The sequence below is a fragment of the Puma concolor genome, chromosome A2 (genome assembly GCF_028749965.1).
Source record: "Puma concolor isolate L17-30 chromosome A2, mPumCon1.1.hap2, whole genome shotgun sequence".
In the NCBI taxonomy this organism is placed as follows: Eukaryota; Metazoa; Chordata; class Mammalia; order Carnivora; family Felidae; genus Puma; species Puma concolor.
In genome coordinates this window covers 48603284-48625266 of record NC_141668.1, presented here as the reverse complement: position 1 = coordinate 48625266, position 21983 = coordinate 48603284, and the positions used below count along the sequence as shown (strand labels likewise).

Genomic DNA, 21983 nt, shown 5'->3' with positions numbered 1-21983 from the left:
GGCAATTCTTTTTTTTATACCTAGCAATTCACCCAATAGTGAAGGAACTTCACTGCTAGTATCTACTAGGCACACACCTGCTCTGTTAGCTTGTAAGGAAGACCGTCTAATAAGAACACTGTGTCTTATGTTATTGGGCACTAAAGAATCACCAGAAGTTCAAGTATATGCTTATTCTACTGAAAGTTCCAAACCACCTCCAAGAAGGAAGAGTACTACCTCTGCTTTGCTAATTTACTTTTACTGGAGCCTCTGCTCCCTTAGAGGATGAGGGCTGTCTTCATCTATGGCAATGCCAGCTACTAGACAAGACTAAGCGGCTTATGGTTGGTTACGGGGCATGGGATTGGGGGAGAAATTCCATCCTTTACAGCCATGTCTTCTTGCTGCACAAAGCACGCACACCTCCCCCATCCAAGTCTTAATGGACACACAAATGGTTCTTTCAGGAAGCTATTTACACACTGACCTTTAACCATTGTTTTCTTAGTTCCTCTTGAATATTCACTTTCTCCATATTGCCTTTAGAAAAGCAGTCCCTGGTCAAGAATTCATCCATGTAATGATAAGCATTTTTCAAAAGCGGGGTCTGTTTGGAGAATTTAAAAAGAAACATACCTTCCCCCAACAGCCTGTTCAAAATCCAAGAACGAATTTCAAGCAGTGGACGTAAGTAGAAAGAAGTCACTAGAAGGGAGTCCAGCCACATCAACAGATTCTCTACTCTCTTCTCGTCTTTCTCCACACCGCCCAAATGCGCAAAGAATTCACCCACGCTATTATTGGGGGTTTGACTGTACATAGAACCCCTCTGTGCCTGACAGAAGTGTCCCAGCCCCGGTTGAACTTCTTGCCCGGCCTAGCCATGGAGGGCTGCCATGGCCCATGGTGGCCCAAGACTGGGGCACCACAATTGTGATGCACACCATTAGCCCAGACAATTCTCATTTAGGGTTGGCCCTTCTTTGAGACGCTGGACAAAGGTCAGCGTCCCCTAAGAGAAGTAGCCATTGTATTTCCCACTTCATGGTGGTTAGGAAATCGCATAGACTGGCTGGCCCACAATAATGTTTGGCCCATAATAATGAAAGCAGACCCCTGTGTAATCTATTCTCACCAGACTTCTTTTGGTAAACCCCAAATCACCTTGGGTATCTCAGGCACGTCAGGTCCGATGAAATGTTTCTATAATAGGTAGAGGTGAAACCACCTGGTGAAATCTTAGGGTGGCTTAACACATCCCCTTGTTTTAAATAACCACCTAGCAGGTGGACTTGGGCGGGGTGAGGCACCGAAAATGTCCCCTCCAAACCTCCCCTCCCCCAACTTAGCACCTGTAGACAGATGCTCTGAGAATGGCTGCTCCATCTACCAGAAGACCCTGAGTTCGTCACCCATGAAAGCCCTGATTGGGTCATGGCAGCTACGAGCCGCCACGAATGGCCGTGTTGACCCTGTCAGCTCTCAAACGTCCCTCCCATCTCCCACCGCTTGTCGTCTGTGATTTTACGTACAGAACTCACAAAACTGCTGGACCAAAAGCTCGTGGTGCCTTTATACCTACACCCTTGGAGGGGAGCTGGTAGAGAAACCAGCTGTGTCCCGATAAAACCCGTGACCCTCCGTGTCTGCATCTGTGTGTGAGACCCACGTCCCCTCCGGCCCTTATTGCCTGTCGTGCACCGCTGTCGGTGCAGAGTCCCGAACCCAAGGTCACTTCGAAGATTACTGACACTCCCAGTATTTCCACTTGCAAATTCCTACCAGTGACGGAGCACGACGGGGCCCCAGCGGTGGGGGTGAGGCTGGAATAGCGGGGCTGCCCTTCCTCCAGGAGCTGCTGACCCGCATATACGTCCCTTCGTCATCTCTGCCCCCTGTCCATCTCCGGAGTGGGTGAGAGTTTTGCTAGCTGGAGGGGAGCCCCCCCTACCCTTGCCCGCCGCGGCTGCCTTCGCCGTGAGGGCAGCTACCAGGACACGGGGCACGAGGAACGAAGGGAGGGCCAGGGAGAGCCAGGTGCATCGTACACAGCCTTGTGGGATACAACAAGCCGGGCAGGAAGGCTGGGGGTTGGATCGCTACCCTGCGGCGACCTGCTTCTGCCTCCATCTGCCACCTCCTTGCCCTCTGTCTCCCCGATGCCCGGCCCATCTGGTCTTCCTCACATGCTCCTCTGTGCTCTGGTGGTAAGTCAAATACTTCGTGTGAACGCGACACTGGAAACAAATCAGTTTAATTAAAGTCTCCGCTGAGATAATGTAGTCGTTGCTCGGATTCCAGCTACTTTAACTAGCATCTGAACAGCCAACGGTCTCTCCTTTTCTCTCCCTCATTAGCTGGAGAGATACGCAGCTTTGTGGCGGGGGAGAACCATGCCACAGGGCCATTTAATTAATCCCGGAGTAGATGGCCATAACCAGGCCCGAAATCGTTTCTACGCAAGGCCAAGGGGTGGGCGTGCTGCTGTGCAGCGAGAGCCTCGGGCCTTTGGGGAGAGCCACGTGGGGATGTGGGGAGGCCACGCGCATGGCTGCCTCAGAATCTCCAACACGGGCAGTTCTAGCTAACTCCGCTAACCAGCTCTCCCGTGCTCAGGAGCCGTCTGTGGGTCCACTGCGCACAAGCGCAGCAGACAGAGGACAGGCCCCTTAGAACCACGAGAATCAGATGAGCTGCGACTAGAGAGGAGCCCCCTTTGTTCCTTCCCATTGGTTGTGTCCTTCAGCAGACACATCTGCAGACGTTCTGCACAACCGGCTTGCACTCGTGTGAAGGGGAGGCCGGGAAGCTTCCCCCTCAAGTTCACGCACAAAAGCCCCAGGCCTTTTGGTAACCTGAAAGGAACCATTACTGAAAGAATGACTAAGACTTCAATAGATTTTGCTTTTCTTGCACACTCAGCACTGTGGAGCCCCCTGTGAAGGCCTGACGAACGCTCGTCCTCCGTGAGAAGGCTAGTGTGTCCACGGTCACTGAAACACAACGATAGCAGCAGAAAATCCACAAGTAGTCACACAATCGAAAGACAGGCAAATGGATACACGTTACACTGCAAAGGGGGAGCTACGTTGTAGAAGAAGGGGACGTTGCAGGGATTGAGGGCAGAACACAAGAGTGTGACTTTCACACGTCTGAACTTTCTCGTTTTACTCAAACAGGAGAGTGGTTTGTTTTGCTGGTAATTTAGTAAGGTGGGAACGTTTAAATAAGAAGGGGAGAGGGAATGCTTACTTCACTTAAAGAACTTAATCTCAGTGTCAACACAGTCATAGAAAAGATCCCCCACTTCAGTGGGGTCCAGAGGGTCAGAGCTGGTCAGAATTTCTTCCATGGCTTCCAGGCCTTGCTTCTCTAGTTCCAGCATGGTCTTCCTCAGCTTGCGACCTTGCTCCTGAGGAAGGGCGGGAACAGCGAGAGTCACTACGATGGACAAGAAAGCCTCTCAGGGGCCTACCCACCCCATTCGATCTGTTTCCCCAGGGCTGCCGCAGGGATCATTCTAGAATGCCAGTGCGGTTATGGTACTGCTCTGCTTGGCATACCTACCTCCTCACTGCCTTTAGGATAAAATCCAGACTCTTGAGTGATATTCAGGAAAGGCCTTTTGTAACCTGAGTACGAGGCTCTTGCTTTCCCCACCTCCCGCCAGGCCCCCCACAGTCTCCCTTTCTCTTTAGCCAAACTGAATTAATTGCACTCTTCCAACCCATGATACTCCACCTTGCCCTTCCTCGGCACTTGGTCAACACGCACCCATCTCCGGGCCTCTTTGAACCTTTCCTCTGGGCTCACTGTCCATGCCTTTACTTCTGCCGTGGTTGTTCTCTTCCTGTCCTGTAAGGGTCTGTCTACTTGCCCGTGTCCCCCATTGGACCACGATCTCCCGGGAGTGAGAACTGGGCTCATCACCAGGCTTCAACGCCTGGGACACAGGAGGCACCCCCGTAAATGTTTGCTGAATGGACGATCAGTGAATAAACACGTGCCGTGTCCATCGCCTGACGTGCTTTCTTCTGAGCTGCTGAGATTTCTTCTTCCACTCGCTTAGAGCGTGTGACAGTGAAAAGCTTCCATTTGCCCAGTTAGTCCCAGAATGGAGAAGCCGCCGTCAGCAGCCGTCCCCCACTTCCTAACGCGGCCTTGACTCAAAGCAACGGTCATGTCTCAATGTCAGAGCCCACCCACTCTTGTCCGTCTCATCTCCGTGGCATTTTGTGCAGAAGGGCTCAAACACACGCCCCTCTCTCCCTCCGCCTTCTAGTTGCCAGAGAGCCCCGAAACGACGCACCGAGTGGCATTTTCACTCCGGGCTTACTGTCATCCACCTGGAAGACAGGCACTGCTGGGAACCTCAATAGACAGCCCCGGACAAAAGTCAGTGCGGTGGAGCGGAAGCACTCATGGTTCCACGGAAACATCCGGCAGGGAAGACGGAGGTGAAAACACCAGGTGACTCTGACATGTCAAAATGGACATTTCTGTGGCACGGAAGTGCAAAGCCTATGGATGGTGAGACTGCCCTTCTCTGAGATGCTTTCTGAAATCCCTTGGGTTTACTGCTGATGGCGCCCTTCTTTCTATGCTTTTTATACAGTCCATCATGCCAAGCACAAGAAAAAAAGCTCACCCGGTCCACGCAAATGCAAACGCCAATTTCCCTACAAGGTGTCCCTTTCTTCAGGACAAACTAGACTCGTTGCAAGTTGGCAAATACATGCTTGGGAAGCAGATGGGCGTCTGCCACGTTCCTTCCCCTTCCCTTCAGCAAAACAGAGTCTTGGATTTTATACGCAACCCATCACTAGTGGCTGCTGTGGGCATATATTGGGTGTGGGTCTCGTTTGAATTGATGTCTTGTAACTTTATTTGCCAAAGCTTTGCGGGGAGGGGCAGGTGAGCTGCACCTTGGAGAATAACTTCTTTTAAAAACTAGGAAGCTGGGGCGTCTGGGTGGCTCAGTCGGTTGAGCGTCCGACTCTTGATTTTGGCTCATGATCCCAGGGTCGTGGGATCAAGTCCCGTGGAGGGCTCTAAGCTGAGTGTGGAGCCTGCTGGAGGTCCTCTCTCTCTTTCTCCCTCTCCCCTGCTCGTGTACACACTCTCTCTCTCAGATAAAAATTGAATTCAATTTAAAAAACTAGGACTTTGAGAATCTTTTTTGGAAAACTCTTTTAAAATTATAGTAAAATACACATAACACAACGTTTGCCATTGCAGCCATTTTTGGGTGTACGAGGTCAGTGGCATAAGGACATCTGCACTACTGTGCACCACCCCCCGTCTGTCTACAGAACTTTTTTTTGAAGGATTACTTTTTTTTTTTAAACAAGACATGATTGCGTCTTTAAGGTTTTGCCATCTCGTACCAACGTTTTACCCCCAAAAGTACACAAAGAATTTTAGACAGCAGGAAAGCAGTTACCCCCACCAGAACTGCACACATCTATTAGTCCCAGGGAACATCCCCAGGGAAACAGTAAATGAAAGAGGGTTATTCCCAGCCCACTGAGTTCTAGGACAACATTAGACGTGGAGGCTTCATTTCGTTAGGTTTCAGGGGACTGGCCGGAAAAGTGAACAGCAGCCTTCTCGGAAGGCCTCAGGTCCCCGGGTTTCTGGAAGGAGGCGTACTGGCGAGGAAGGAAACGATGTGCGGGATTAACGCCTTCCTGCCTCCTCGAACGCAGACCGCGCCCCCCTCCGCCAGCCCACCCCTAGGCTCACCTGGTCGCTTTCGATGACAGCGCGTGCCCACTGGTGGGCCTTGTAGAGCTCGTGCCGGCGATCTGGCTTCTCCTGGAACCGAGGCTCCTTTTTGGCAGGGTCGTCGTCCCCGAAACAGGGAGATTGTGCTTTGGGGACAAGTTTCACATCATCCACAAAGATGAAGGGCTTGAATATGGACCTGGAGAGAAAGGAGAGGTGCTTCAGCCCAACTGAGCTTGAGGCGTGAGGACACCAGAGGCTGTCCTTTCGTTAGGCCAACGCTTCCTGAGCCAGCTCCCGGCGGCTGGTGGGTGGGGGCCGAGACAGACACAACTGCGTATTTTAGTAAATATTTTAGTAAAGCTGTCATTTGCTAGCTGCAAGTTCTTCTATGAGCAGCAAGGAGACATCAAAACGACTTGCTTTGTTCCTGGAAGAATGTTTGGGAGGCCCCTTTCGGCTGTACAAAGTAAGGCGAACAGACGCGTGGCGTTTGGAGAAAAGGGTGCAACGGGCCATCCATCTAGGCTGAAAGGCGTCTGCCTTTCTCTACCCTGGGGCAGCACCTGCAATAACAATAGGAGAGAGAGGACTACAAACACACCCCCAGGTGTACGGGTCGGATCCGGGTTATTTTCTCTCCTCTACGCCGGTGCCCTGGCCACCATGCTTCGAGTGGGTTAGCAGTGAGCTGGGATGTTGACTCCTTCAGCCCTGAGGTGGCGGGGCTCGAGGCGGCCAGGGAAGCCCTGCCAGTGTGCCACACAAACACGTTCAGGTGTGCCACAGTCTGAAAAGAACTGGGAACCGGGGACCCTGGCTCCCCGAATTGTGTCCTTGGACCCGGGGCTTCGGCATCACCCTCAGGCCCCGCCCCCATCCTGCTGAATCAGGATGTGCGTGTCAACAAGGTCCCCAGGGGATTGGCGATAGACCAAGTCTGAGGAGCTGGGCTACAGGGACAACAGGACGGGCTCTTCCCCCATCTGAAGCGCCCCCCCCCCCCCCCACCGCCCCACGCCCGCTATCTGGAGGTAGAATGTTCTATGAAACTTCTCGTAAGCCAAAATGGTATAGAGCAAAGAAGCAGTTACCATTTCATAAGAGCGAGAAGCCTCTTGGGATTTCTTTCGGTTAGTGAAAACAGGTACTGTACTAACATAGCATGTTAGTACAGCATGTTGTATGATTCGTAAAAGGGGCGTGGCAGAAAAAGAACTTGCGGATAGCGGGGGAGATCTGTCATGAGAAGTAACCTCTTAGGTTAGTTCCCTGAGGAGGTCACGGGAAAGAGGGCTCAAGAGAGTCAAGACACCGAACTCACTCTGCAAGACCGGGCTCAGGCTAAGTTGATTTGATTATTACAAGCAGCGAGACCTTCAAACTCCAAGCTGGGGAAGTGGGGTGGGGCTGGTTAAGGATGGGCGCCAGGTACCCTGTTCATGGACCCTCCCTCCCCAGGACATAGGGGGGGCTGCCTTTCATAGAGGGACCACGAAGTGCCACCTCCTACAGCCTCTTGAACATCCATGGGTCGTTGGCCCTTCTACTGAATGCTCAATACAATGCTGCATTATCCAATTAGTCATTCAGTTGATTCTGCAAAAGGGCTGCAGGGTGAGGGGTCCCAGGAAAAGGGTAACAGACGGGGAAGGGTGGGGAAGCGGGAGGAAAACAGGGGGGAGCAAAGAGTCCGGCACAGACATGGCTTCTGGGGCCTTCTGGTCTCTTACAACACAGCGGCCTCACAGGAGGCAAGCATCTCATCCTTCAGGACCTGATAGCATAAGGGGTTCCTGAAAAGTCGGTGCCCATCCTGCCGCCTGCCAGCAGACGTTAATCTGCAGCCTCCTGGCCCGGCGCAGAGACCCTTCTGTGGGACCCTGGCTCTGAGGCTCCTGCTGTGCAGCCCCAAGCCCGCACAGTTCACGTCTTCTGGGCCGCAGGGTCTGTGCCGTGGCCAGAAAGGGTCAGAGTCGTGACCTCCGCAGGCTTACGCTGGGCAATGAGTTGGCCAGGCTCAGTCACTGGGAGGGCGTTACTTTACATCTCAGGACCATTCTGACACGGTGGCCCCGTGGGCGAGAACCACGGTTCTGGGGGGGCCAGGAGGGGCACAGTCTGGTATCACTCGTCGGGCTGAGCACGGATCCCAGATCTGCCTGACTCATGACAGCGGCGGCCGGGCACTGGGCTGGGCCTCAGAATGAGGGTATGCGACTCCTCTCTACTCTGACCAGCTGTGGGGACACTCGTGCTCCCTGTCTCTGATTGGGACTAAAATGATCTCGAAGTTCCCTTCCAGGTTCCAAACCTACAAATTTCTATTTGTATGTCATGCAGTTCATGAACTTGTGACTCTGACTTCAAGACGTTCATGCTGGGGCGCTTGGGCGGCTCAGTCGGTTGAGCGTCTGACTTTGGCTCAGGTCACGATCTTACGGTTCGTGAGTTCGAGCCCCGCATTGGGCTCGTTGCTGTCAACACAGAGCCTGCTTCAGATCCTCTGTCCATTTCTCCCTCTCTGCCCCTCCCCTGCGCGTGCTCTCTCTCTCTCTCTCTCTCTCTCTCGGATCCTCTGTCCACCTCTCTCTCTCTGGCCCTCCCCTGCGCGCTCTCGCTCTCTCTCTCTCTCTCTCGGATCCTCTGTCCACCTCTCTCTCTCTCTGGCCCTCCCCTGCGTGCTCTCTCTCTCTCAAAAATAAACATTAAAAACAAGAAGTTCATGCTAAGCACAGTCATGGTCTTTTGCATCCAATACATAGGATAACAGGGTAGTAAAAATCAGAACATTCCAGTTGATGGAATTGCAAACCCACTCCACCTCAATAAAGGTGCCCAGTGGCTTTTCTAAAGCAAGAAAGTACCATATGTTTACTAGTTATCCCACCTATCAGTTTTCTTTCTCAAAATAAATAATAAATACGATGGGATTCCCATAATACTCTAATGCAGCCAAAGCTCTCCAAGGATTTTTCCCCCAAAGTCTGTAAGGAAGTCAGCACCCTCAACTGCTACAAACATGAAGCATAGATTTGTCAAGTGGTTAAAGGGAGAGTTTTTGAGACTGAATAAATAAAAAACTACTGCTGATAACAAATTGCAATAACACTAATAATTATTTAAACCTGAATGTGGGAATTATAATTCAGGGTTTATTTGTGCCTATGTATCCAAAAAAAGCAGAATGTGGGTAACTCAGTGGTTCCCAAACCTTCTGATTTCTCGCCAAGCCTTACAAAAAATCACACTAACAATACAAATAGGTGAGGAGAATTTCTGACATTTTCCCACACTTAAAGTTCAGATCGAGGGGGGTGCCTGGGTGGCTCAGGCAGTTAAGCGTCCAACTTCGTTTCAGGTCATGTTTTACAGATCGTGAGTTTGAGCCCTGCATCGGGCTCTGTACTGGTGGTTCGGCGCTTGCTTGAAATTCTTTCTCTCTCCGTCTCTCTCTCTCTCTCCCCCTTCTCCACTCACTCTCTCTCTCTCTCTCTCTCTCAAAAATAGACTTTTTTTTTAAAAGCCCAGATGGTAGCTTCTTACATGCCACTTCATCAAATGTATGCTAAGTAACGACCCGGACATTAAATGACTTGACCAAGATCACATATCCAGCCAGCGGCAAAGCTGAAACTGTCATCTGAGTCACAAGGCACACCCCTCCCAGGCCACCGGGACAGGGCAGAGCACACTTTGTCACACTTGTGGAACCCTCCCAGAGTGTCCCAGGGATGGCCCTGACGTGAGGCACACCTGAGAGGTCTCCAGAAAGCCGGTTCAAAGAAGCCTCCTAACCCGGAATTCACCCCGGGTCACTCGGCCCCTGCATTGTGTGCCGTGACACGAACACAGGATAATAGGCCCAAAAGGGGAAAGTGCTTCCAACGACAAAGAGTCTCCCATCAGCTGGTTAGTGAGAAGGTTTAAAGCCGGCTGAGCGACTCTACAGGGACAATCCACCGTCAGGAGGGACAATTAAACAAAGGAAGCCATGAGCAACATAAAGGAAACCGTATGACCACAACCCTCAGCTCTCCCTGAGACAAATCTAAGGCACAGTCTGATGACAGGGACCAGAGCGTGGTCTCCCACGCTCTGTCTCAGAAGTCTGCAGAATCTTAGCCTTCGAGCCCAGGGACCTGCTCCCTGGGAGGCGTCCTGGCCTCATCTGTCCCTTTTGTCTTCCAGAATCTTGTGACGCATGCGCCGACCCAGTGTAAAAAATGTTTCCCTGTCATTTGTTTTCTCATTTGGCAAGAAAGCACAATTACCATGGAAACCCCTGACGTTTTATAGCGCGTCATAACTTTCAAAGCACTTGCATTCAGTTCTCCTAGGACCCCCATTTTCTGTTCGTTCACTTTTCTATTCTATCCATTCAACACGCAAATACGTGTTGAGTAATGATTGAGTACCAGTTACCATTCTCGGTGCTAGGGACACAGCAATGAACAGGGCAGGGAAAACATTTCCATCCCATTTTACAGATGAGAAGACTGAGGCTCACAGCAGCTAAGTGTTGGGTCCCAAGGCATATTCCTAGTAAGTGGCAGATGGAGAACTAAATTCAGGTCTTCTAAACTGAGGTCAGTTTTCCGCCCACGACCTCACACCATTATATTAACCTTCTGTTGTTGGTTCTTCATACACACTGTGCAGAAAAATAAAAGCCTTTTGGTGCTTTGGGATTTTATCATCAGTGGCCAGCCACCACTTCTGACCTCAAATATGGCTCTATCCTTAGGAAGGTGCAGAAACTCCCCAAGCCGCTCAGCCAGGCTTATCCCGTGCCCTGGAGTCCCCCAGATCCACTGAGGGGAGTCTGGCACAGAGCGGGGCAGCAAAAGGCTCCTGCGTGGGTGAATCTGCTAAACGTTCAACCAAGCTCAAAATAACCCAAAATAACCGGTTTTCTCTCAATTGCAGGGGTCTCTTGAATGGGTCGCTCCAGCTTTACTGTCGGTCACTTTAATCACACGATCTCAGCCGCATCTGGCTGAGGGCAGGACCTATCAGTGAAGGGCCTTTCTATTTTAAAGGGAAAGAGAACTCGTACATTTGGGGCATGGGATGAGCTTCGGGCTGGATCCAGATGCTCTGGAAGGTTGTGAGGTCAAAGGGCAGGAGAGAGGAGGAATCTGGTGCTGTACGCATTCAGAGTGAAATTGACGGGGGTGCTATTTCACACGGGGCCCTCACCTCTGGGTACGTCTCTGCTGGTTGTTCCCTGAACAGCACCAGGGATCGTATTTACCTATGCGGCCGTGTCTAACGTTTGTTAAGTGTTATCTCCACCAACAGGCCGCTCGTCACTACATTTGAATTAACCAGATGAGACAGTCTCAGTTGACTCAGCTTCGCCTCTCAAACTTAGCACACTGGGAGAAGAGAAGAAACACACACACACACACACACACACACACACCAGGTCCCCTGCAACTCCCCAGCTATTTGCCGCTAGTTAAATTAGGCCCAACATCCCATTTCCTAGAATTTCTTCCCTATTTTCTGTTTCCTGGGCCGAAGTCCACAGCCTCATACGATGAGAGAAATGGGTTGGGACATAGCCTTCTAATATTTAAAATGGAAAAGGTTTTTAATTTTCTCCCCCTCTTGGTTTCTCCATCCTGTACCCCGAGTGGGCTTTCTGTGGGCTTTCTCAGATGTGGGGGCCTCTTGGCGATGTGCCGGTTTGGCAACCGTATCTGAAAAAAATAAGCCCCGATCCATGGCGTCTGCCGGCTTCTGTGGTGTGAGCGTGCCCACTGTGACCCGTGTCACGTTACCGGTGTGACGTCACTGAACACAGGGTTGGGAAGAGACGCACCTGCTCGGCTCTCACGGGCTCCAGGGCCCCGAACTTCACAGTCTCAATGTGCTAAGGTCCCTCTCTCCCCTTTCCCTCTCCAATTCTTCACATCAGTGAGGCTTTGGCAAGTGCCAGCTTCCACGAAGGAAATGGCTTCCAAAGGTCAGAACCAAAGCACTGAAGTCAGTCGCTGTCACCACGTGGATAACTGAGGCACCAGCTGACTCAACGGAATATTAATAGGACAGAATCTGCCTCCTCAATAAAATTAACTAAAGGTCTTTTGCATCTCCCTCTTTAGCTCTCAAACTCGGACTTTTGCACCTCCATCCAGCCCTCAAACTTGCACAGAACCTGGTCCATCCTGGAAGGGGCGGAGAAAGAGGAAAAGAGAGCGCGAGAACAAGTTATTTCCAGAGAAGGATCTGTAACGAGTCCACCGAGCAAAGGGCAGAGACGTGTCGAAGCAGACAGAGCAACAGTCAGACGGTGTCCTTTGGTTCCGAACATTAATTGGGAGGGATAAAGAACACAGTCCCGCTCTTAAATCATAATCTTTCACAAGCCCCCTGCTTTGAAATGATTTCCTGAAAACATCTCTCTACTGTTTCCAGCGTCAGCAGAAGCCAGCTAAAATTTCCCCCATTTACTACCTAAAAACCCAAGAGGAGGTAATTATGCTTCCTGCTGACAAAATAGAAAATGTTAAACATGCCCAATTACAGAGAAACACTGAAATGGTGAATAGGAGAAAAGATTCTGTGACAGTTCTAACAGTCACAGTAGGAAACGCAGCTCCCTTAGCCCTGAAAGATAAAAAATGAATGCCTTAATCTTCTTTAAGGTCTTTTCAATTAATTTAACCATGAATAACTTTCTTTTAAAATTACTTGAAATCTTCCAGATTAAATATAAGCAGGCTATTTCCCAGCCCATTTTTAGAACCGTACTGGGCCATGTACTTCAGTCTAGGAAATGGCATTCCTTTGTGTTAGTGTTCTGGCCTCACACAGCCCTGTCTTCTAAGCACAGCGGGGGCCGGTGCCTGAGACATGAGGAGCAAGGCGGGTACTTCAGGCCTTCCTCAGCTCAACCCACTCCTTCAAAGGCTCCTGCCCGCTAAAGAACACGGCAGGGCATTCTAGTCACTCTACAGAAGGGCTCTAAGTGCCCACGTGTACCCCTGTGGTGTGGCACAGAGCGCTCCCAAGAGGCAGCTGAGCCACCAGCGTTCGGGGCAAGCTAAGTCGGAGTCCATGAAGGGAGGTCCAGACAACAGGGAGAGGAAGGACGCGCCCCAGAACTGGTGGATGGACAAGAGGGCGGGAGCAGGGCCATCCATGAGACCAAACATCCAGAGCTTCGAGATAAGGTCAAAAGGAAGCAGCCGGGGTCAACCAGGAGCGCACCCCGGGAGGTCGACTGGAATACCATGGAGAGGAGGTTCACTGTGGGAGGCCATGAGAGGGTGGCCAGGCTTGTTTACTGGAGGAGTAGGGGGTGGGGGGTGGCGGGGAGAGGAGAGATGGAAACATAATCTACAACAGGGTACCGTTTCATGGCTCTCTGCATGTGTCCATGCTGTCTCTCTACCCAAAATGTCATTCCTGCTTTTCATTCCTAACAAACTCTTCCTCTTCCCACAATGCCCGGCGCTCAAGAGATCCTTCCTCAGTGAAGCGTGCTCCTTCATCATCTCCTCCAAGCCACCTGTTACCTTGCATACACTTCATCCCTAATACCCAATAAGCATGATATCTGGTATACAGTAGGTGCTTCATACATGCTTGTTGAATGAATACATGAGTGGACGAAAAACTAGGAATAGCTTATACTGAATTTAATAGTCAGGTCCTGCTAGAAGGATCTACTGATATTGGCAGTAGTTTAAAAGTAAGTCCGACAGGTCAAGAGAGGTACTCGGCTTTTCCCCGAGTCATCTAAGAAACCATCCCTAGCTAGACACCATCATTGTCTTCTATTCCTGAAATAGTAAGAGGAGAATAAATATGTTTAGCTGAAAAGGGAATGAAATTGAACAGCTGCAGATTTCCTGATAGCAGTCAAAGATCTGACACCCGATATACAAACAATGATGAGTGTTTTCAGCCAAGAGAACCCCTAAAAAATACCACTGAAACTATCAGAATAGGACATCTTCATGGTTTTCCAGGCTGAGGGTCAGTCTTAACCTGACACATTCGTAAGCCCACCTTAAAGATTCTGATGCAACAGGTTTGGGTCAAGGCACCTGTATTTTTCAAAAACTCCCCCAAGTGCTTCTGATAATGAACTGAATTAGAAACCACTAGAAAGCTGTGTCTAAGCCACTGATGCCATGACTTGCAGTGTATATGACTGAACGTTACCAGGGAGTGGGGCTGCTGTCTGCCTGGCAAATCAGAGATAGTCTTAGTAAAAGAAAAGTTAAGCCTACTGTCTATTTACTTGGATTATCTCATTTAATCCTCCCAACAAGCATATGAAGTAGGAGCTGACATTATCCCCAGGACCCCCAGTCTGTACAGCACACTGAAGCTTACAGAGGTTAAGTAACTTACCAGCCACTCAGTGAGAGAGATGGAACTCAAAATCCTGACAGGTGATTCTAGAGGCTGTGTTCTTAAACACTGGGCAGTACAATGCCTTTGCTGAACGTAGGCAGAAAGCAACTCCCTAAAACACAATGTCTTACAAAGTGGTCAGTGCCCGGAGGCGCCTGGGTGGCTCAGTCGGTTAAGCGTCCGACTTTGGCTCAGGTCATGACCTCGCGGTTCATGAGTTCGAGGCCCGCGTTGGGCTCATGCTGACAGCTCGGAGCCTGGAGCCTGCTTCGGATTCTGTGTCTCCCTCTCTCTCTGCCCCTCCCCTGCTCATGCTCTGTCTTTCTCTGTCTCAAAAAGAAATAAAACATTAAAAAAAATAAAAAAATAAAAAAAAGAAGTGGTCAGTGCCCTTGACGTTGCCTCAATCTGCATCGCCTCTGGGCTATTTTGTCCTCTAACTTACAGGAACTGATTGTTTTGATCAATCTTGGGCATTCCTGCATCTGTCTCACTGTGTGTTATGTATGTTTGCATCCCTCATATATGTTTGCATCCCTCATGTATGTTTGCACAACGCCTGGCCCATGATATCAACTCAATAAATATCGGTTGAATTTAAACCAATTTGATTCCACGGATGTCATAAAAATGATATGACTCCAGCCAAGAACTCCCCTTTGTCAAAGCTCTTTGTGCTGCATTGGCCACGTTGGGGCCAACTGAAAAATGTGACTCGGCTCTAGAAAGAGAGGTACAGGGACGCAGCGCGGGCGCGTTGGATGAGCTTTCGAGGAGCGCATACTTCCTGCCAGCACGACTGTGTCTCAAACAAACCTGGAAGGATCTGGGGTCCCAGTGAAGTAGTGAATGCACGGCGAGCTTCTATTCTGAGGCAGAACAGACACTACACTGGCTGTGGTGAGGAATGACTCGGAATCTATACAGACTCCACTGGCTTTGTCCCGTAAGATGTCAATCATAGTCTGCACAGTGATGCTTTCTGTAAAGAAAAAAAAAAAAAAAGAGAGAAAGAGAGAGAGAAGCTTTAATAGCGGCAAGTTGTTAACCAAAATCCATTTGTTCCTTTTCTTCTTAGTTACAGAACCCTGGACTGTAACTGCCCAGCTACAGACTGTATTTCCCAGCTTCCCTTGTGGCTCGGGTGAGGTCACATGATAAATCCTGACCAGTGGGAGATGAAATGCTACGTGCAACTTCCTCGTCACCTCCATACAAGGGACGGTTCGCCCTTCACTTTGTCCATCTTTCTGCTGCCCAGGACATGCCCGCAAGTCGGACCACAGGTGGAAGTCAAACGTCACGTATGGCTGTCCTCTGGTGCCAGGTAACCCACCATCCCTGGACTGGCCATATACATCTAGACCATAACACGGGAGAAAAATAAGCTTCCATTTTCTTGAAGCCATATTATTTTGGAGTCTCCTTGCGCTAAGTAGCACTTAGCAATTTCTCAACCAGTACAGTATGCAATAGAACGATATCCATAGGAAAGTATGTGCGATCTATGCACAATCCACTAAGCAAGTTCTCTCATACACACTTGCTGGTGACAGTCAGCACTGTAATTGGAGAATGACCTCTCTGCAGTGGGAAAGAGACACACAGAGAAATATGCAGAACATTCACAGCCATTTTGAGTACTGGCTCTGACTTCAGATAAATGCGTAAACAACTCCTTGGCTACAAAGGACCCCGGTTTTACGTTTTCTCCCTCTGATCATGATACGTTAAAACGCTATTCTTTCCGTCTATGTTCACAGAGATGGAATCAAAGCGTCACATAAAGAAGAGGTGCCTTAAACTTCACTAACACAACTCACGTCCTCTTTGTACATTTCCAACTGTAATATGCCATACCTAAAAGGATTAATAAAGCCTTGATCTTCAACTACCCGGTGTTAAACATTTTTCATTGTCTTACGAATGAGTTTATTGATTTAAATCAGGACCCAGTCGGTTGATAACAGCTGCAATCTTTTTTAATCTCTGCCTCTCACTTTATCCCCTTGCATTTTAAAAAAAAATTTTTTTTAATGTTTTATTTATTTCTGAGACAGAGAGAGACAGAGCATGAGCAGGGGAGGGGCAGAGAGAGAGAGAGACACAGAATCCGAAACAGGCTCCAGGCTCTGAGCTGTCAGCACAGAGCCCGACGCGGGGCTTGAACTCACAGACCACGAGATCATGACCTGAGCCGAAGTCGGACGCTCAACCGACTGAGCCACCCAGGTGCCCCTTATCCCCTTGCATTTTATTTGTGGGGCCATTTCTCCTATAGAGTTTCCCACAGTCTGCACTTTGCAGACAGCAGCCCCTGGTGTTACTTAGTATGTCCTCCCATCCTCTGCATTTCCTGTAAACCAGTAGCTAGGTCCAGAGGCTTCATCAGATTTAGATTTGATGTTCTGGCAAGACTGCTTCATACATGGTATTATATACTTTTATCAAGCTGGGTTTGTTTTTTTTTAACTTTTGGAGTTTTTTTTTGAAGTTCCCATTTTATTTTTTTTTTTTTAATTTTTTTTTTTTAACGTTTATTTATTTTTGAGACAGAGAGAGACAGAGCATGAACGGGGGAGGGGCAGAGAGAGAGGGAGACACAGAATCGGAAGCAGGCTCCAGGCTCTGAGCCATCAGCCCAGAGCCCGACACGGGGCTCAAACTCATGGACCATGAGATCGTGACCTGAGCTGAAGTCGGATGCTTAACCGACTGAGCCACCCAGGCGCCCCATGAAGTTCCCATTTTATTTATTTATTTTTTTTTTAATTTTTTTTTTTCAACGTTTATTTATTTTTGGGACAGAGAGAGACAGAGCATGAACGGGGGAGGGGCAGAGAGAGAGGAAGACACAGAATCGGAAACAGGCTCCAGGCTCTGAGCCATCAGCCCAGAGCCTGACGCGGGGCTCGAACTCACGGACCGCAAGATCGTGACCTGGCTGAAGTCGGACACTTAACCGACTGCACCACCCAGGCGCCCCTGAAGTTCCCATTTTAAAATTTTTTTTTTTTTTTCAACGTTTATTTATTTTTGGGACAGAGAGAGACAGAGCATGAACGGGGGAGGGGCAGAGAGAGAGGGAGACACAGAATCGGAAACAGGCTCCAGGCTCTGAGCCATCAGCCCAGGGCCTGACGCGGGGCTCGAACTCCCGGACCGCGAGATCGTGACCTGGCTGAAGTCGGACGCTTAACCGACTGCGCCACCCAGGCGCCCCTGAAGTTCCCATTTTAAAATGGATCACTGTCCTACCTTCCTACCCTTAATACATTAAGTTCTACAGCCAAAGTTGTGACGTGTTCTTCTACGTTAAGCATCGGCAAACTTTTTCTTAAAGAACCAGACAGTAAATATTTCAGGCTTATGGGCCCCACCACCTTGCTGTAACTTACCTGTCGCAACTCTGCAACTGTGCCAATATGGCATGGAAGCAGTCATAACCAGCACCTAGATAAATGCGCATGGCTGTGTTCCAGTAAAATTTTATTTGCAAAACAGGGGATTGCCAGCAGGTCCCAGTCTGTTGACCCTTGTTCTAAATGATCACAGGTCTAACTTACAAAACGCATGTATCACTGGCAACTATAAAATGTGGCCTCAGTGGTTTACTTGGAAGGGTTTCCGCTCGGGCACAGAAGTAATAAGCTATCCAGTCACCACATTTGCCTCAACTCGGATTCTGATTAAGTCAACAGCTAGGTGCGAGATAGAGGGTTCGGGAAGAGAATTCAGAACAACAGTTCCAACTCAACAAATGTTCACGGAGCAAAAGACTATAATGGACACCACGAGGGGATCCCAGTATGAGTGAAAGACAGCGCCCTGCCCTCCAGGCTCAGCAGGCCACTGAGAAAGGAAAATACAGGAAGACAAGGCAATGAGTGAAATACACAAACGCTGAGGTAGAAGGAAGGCTACAGTAAGTTGTCACGAAGACAAGTACAATGACTTGAATCAGAAGGAGGAAAAACCCTCGTGGATGAGGAAGCATCCTGTAACAATAGATATACGTCATCCTGCCTGCACATCAGGGACATCAACACAAGTTCGTCTCTATGTACAAGGTCCGTTCTCATTTCCACCTCCTTGCTCACCCCCCGAAGTTCAGACAAGTTCTCTGAAACACAGCTGCAAGACAACAGGTATGAGAGGGAGAATCATAAGGGATATACTAACTCACCTTCTTTCTTTTCTAAGCTGTCTTTGCCCGCACAGCAGTCTAGGTGGTCATCAGCTGGAGAAAAAACTTCGGAAAAATTGAACTCGTCCTCTCCCGTCCACCAGCCTTGACTCTGAGCATAACTCCTGAGCTCAGGATGCTGCGCGTCTATCTTAGTGGTGAGCGAAAGCTGATTGCAAATACACTTCACTCCCTCTGTAGAGAGTGCAAAGTCCGGTTAGCTGGAAAGATACTTAGAAGGACTTAATCAAGAAATGGAAATTTACAGCGAATCCCTTCTCTGCAATTCGACTTTAGAGAGAGGAAATGATTCTATTTTTGAAGAGAGAAACACAATCCTTGGTCCTCTTGTAAGAAGACCTCCCAGAAGGTTTGACCAGTCCTGACTGGGCACTACCACATTTGAAAGGAGCAATGGTCGCTGGATCTAAAATTCACACTCAGAAGGAAACCTGTGCAGCTCTCATTAGGGCTAAATAAACCCCAGGCATCTATTAACCATAGGAAAAATGAAAGGTTTCTTGAAAGAGACATGACACAACCTACAAGACTTATGAACATCACAACTATAGCCCTGATTCTTCCCCAATTTAGGCTTCCTCCACTTGAAGGAACACTTTACACCTCCACCCTCTGCCCAAGTAACATCACTTTTGGAAAATACAAAAATGGCACCTCTTCATTCAACTTTTTTTTTTTTCAGGTCCCAACATTTAGAAAAACACAGCGGCACTGATAATGAATTGTTTTAAAAGAATGGAATGTACCTGCGAATATACGTCTCTGAGGATATCAGTTATGAGCGTGTGTGTGTGTATGTGTGTGTGTGTGTGTGTCCATGCGTGTACGTGTATATGAGTGCAGAAATTCTATGGGAATTTTTTTCTCATAAACATATAAGTGCAGCTAAAAGAGTCTAGAGTCGGGAGCGCATGAATGCTGAGTGCACTCCAGCTTGATGAAACTCCCCTATCGGCTGGCAGGCTTCCTGTGGCTTCTTCCAAAGCCTCAGCTGCAAATACACTGAGGATGACTTCATTCTTCAAGATGCTGTCTAGAACACTAAGAAGTTATGAGTTGTAGCTCAAAAGAGGCCATCCGTACTTGCTGGTTCCAGAGAGCATGCTGATCTTTTAAATTCTTGGGAGAATGAAGTAGAGAGAGAGATCAAACCACAAGTTGCAAGCCGTTACTGCCTAAAAACCAGTTTCTAGAGACAAGGTCAGTGCTGGACAGGGTTCTCCCAGTATGTTCTGCTCCACTGATTTGTTCTTCCAAAATAAGTATTCCTAGCTGATGGGCATTGGCCTTCTGCCGCTCATCTTTTCAGAGGACAACACAAGAATAAAACTACTTAAAAAAAATTAAAAAGGAGCTTTGGCCTAAAAAGGGGCTTTTGGCATTCTTCATGCTAAGCTATCCACAAAAATCCTGTGAGCAACGCCACAGATATTATTTTCCTAAAGGGCTGATTTATAATGTATGTTTGCTTTCAGGGCGCCCAGGTGGCTCAGTAGGTTAAGCGTCCGACTCTTGATTTCGGCTCAGGTCATGATCTCGCTTCATGATCAAGCTCTGAGTCAAGCTCTGTGCTGACTGTGCACAGATTCTTGGGATTCTCTCTCTCCCTCTCTCCACTCCCCACCCCCCCCCCAACTCGCTGTCTCTCTCTCTCTTTCTCTCAAAAGTACGGAAATAAACATTAAAAATAATATATGTTTGCTCCCAAGAATGTTAGCATTCAGGGCCTAGTTTCATCAAGTCCTATTGCAATCACACTGCTGCTGGGATCAGACGACATGAGATCAATGAGTCCAAGGAATGAATGGCTGAGCTTTTATTTCAATGTTTCATGAAAGCACGCATTTTGAGGAGATGGGTTTTTTAAGCTGCATCTTGAAGAGAAACTAAGCTTCTGAAATGCAGGTATAGATCAAAAAGTTTTAAGTTCTATTTAAAAGCAATATATGACTGCTTTTTCAGCATGGACCACTAGCCCTCCTGCCGGAAACACTGGAGAGTAAGGCTTCAGCTTAGAACTTTTTTGATAAAAAAGTTTAAAGTTCCTGCACTGCAGCAGGCTCAGTGATCCAGCAGCCACACCGGCTGTCTCAGTCCTGTAAGTGCCATAGGGATGGGGCACAGGCACCAGGAGGTATATGCTGGGCACATGGGGGTGAAGAAACTCTCTGAGACTGTTGCAAGGGTGCCACCAGCCCATTCGGTGCCCTTGTGAGAATGCAAAGAAGCCACCCTCCTCCAGGCAAGCGCCGCATGCCAGCCACGTAGAGCATCCAACACACCCCTCGTCCACAGAAACCCTCATCACTGCACTGACTCAGGCCACAGAAGACCTTGACTCTCAACTATCGCAGTAGATCTGCTGCTTCTAACTCAGGTGAGCTTTGGTTCCAATCACCCCTTAGGTAGGTCTGGAAAACAGGTTTCATCCCTATCATCAATTCTGAGGAACTGGAAGAGACTTCCTGACAAATTCAGTTGAGAAACTGAAGCCCAAGTTTAGGTTCAACACAAGAAGAGGGTGGCGAGCCACTAGCCGCGTGTGCCGTGAGCACAGGAGGGGAGAAATGGCGGCACACGGTCTAGGTACTTGTCATCCAGCCCTGAGGAGCGTCAGGAGGGCTTCACTGGCCGATTCTCTCTTAGAATTCCTTCGTCCTCTCGGAAACCCTTTAACCCATGCTGGAACCTCATCCTGTCTCCAATATGAGGCTGCTAAGTGATGAGACAGGACAACCACAACCCCCTCTAACATCTCCTTCCTCGGAACTGTCTCAGAACAGGGTGCTGTAGGGAGCACAGAGCCACAACTGCGTGGGCACAAGATCCTTCCGAATGGATCCCCTAGGCCTCTGCTCTTCTAGAAACGCTGTCTCACAGAGAAATGAGCTTGTCCCAGAGGCAGTCCACGGTCCTCACACAGATCCGAACGCCTCTTCTCGAGGAACATTCCAAGTCTGAGGAGCCACAGGGCTACGGGTGATGAGGGGCAGCTCCCTGTTGTAGGGGTTCACTCACTGAATGGAATGGGATAATCACCATTCCTTTGGCCAAGTCACAGAGTAACCATTTGGGTCACGAAACGGCCGGTAGCCACAGCCGGGTCCTGCCCAGAAAGCAAGCGGAAAATAAGAAATGTCACGAGCGTGTCTCCCAAGTGTTGACACCTCTGCAGCCCAGGTTCTTTCTAGAAGCAGAGCCCAGAAGTGAGGATACGGCACAGAGGGGGTCTGCCGCACCAGGGTGACTCCTACGCGTCCAGGCAGCATCTGACTGAGCCTCTCTTGCCCTCGAAGCACCCCCCCCTCCCGCCGCCCGTCCACACCACTCACCTGTGATCTGCTCAGCAGCCCAGTACTTCCCCACGGTCTCCAGCACCCAGGCTTCCTCGCGATCCACAATCAGATACGCGCTTTGGAAGCTGTGGCAGGCGTGTGCATCTTCGTAATAATTGCCACCCTGTCCGTGTTCCTCCAACAAGGCGACGATGACATCCAAGGCTTCTCTGGCTGTTGTCCCTCTTTCCAAACCAAGCCTGAAGTAAGAAGACCAGAAGGCTCCCTCAGTCCTTTCGTACGCTGTGGTTCTCACCACGGTAACCAAAGCCTGGGGTGTAGCTGAGTTATGAAGCACGCCGTCACGTGTAAATGTATGAAATATGCAGGCCGATCCGCAGATTCACGGCACTTGA

At 49.4% G+C, this 21983-nt stretch overlaps 1 protein-coding gene across 2 annotated transcripts in view; it reads right to left on the bottom strand.

The window, feature by feature from the left end:
• Nucleotides 1-2219: 2219 nt before the first annotated feature.
• Nucleotides 2220-21983, bottom strand: part of SCRN1 (secernin 1) — a 60512-nt gene continuing 40748 nt past the window's right edge. For both annotated transcript variants that reach the window (XM_086693542.1, XM_086693535.1), the window contains 5 exons: nt 21625-21827; nt 18272-18466; nt 14902-15067; nt 5728-5908; nt 2220-3394 (listed from right to left, as the gene is read on the bottom strand). In XM_086693542.1, coding sequence (XP_086549668.1) covers nt 3236-3394; nt 5728-5908; nt 14902-15067; nt 18272-18466; nt 21625-21827 — 904 coding nt within the window. In that variant the 3' untranslated portion in view covers nt 2220-3235. The remainder of the gene's footprint in view (nt 3395-5727; nt 5909-14901; nt 15068-18271; nt 18467-21624; nt 21828-21983) is intronic.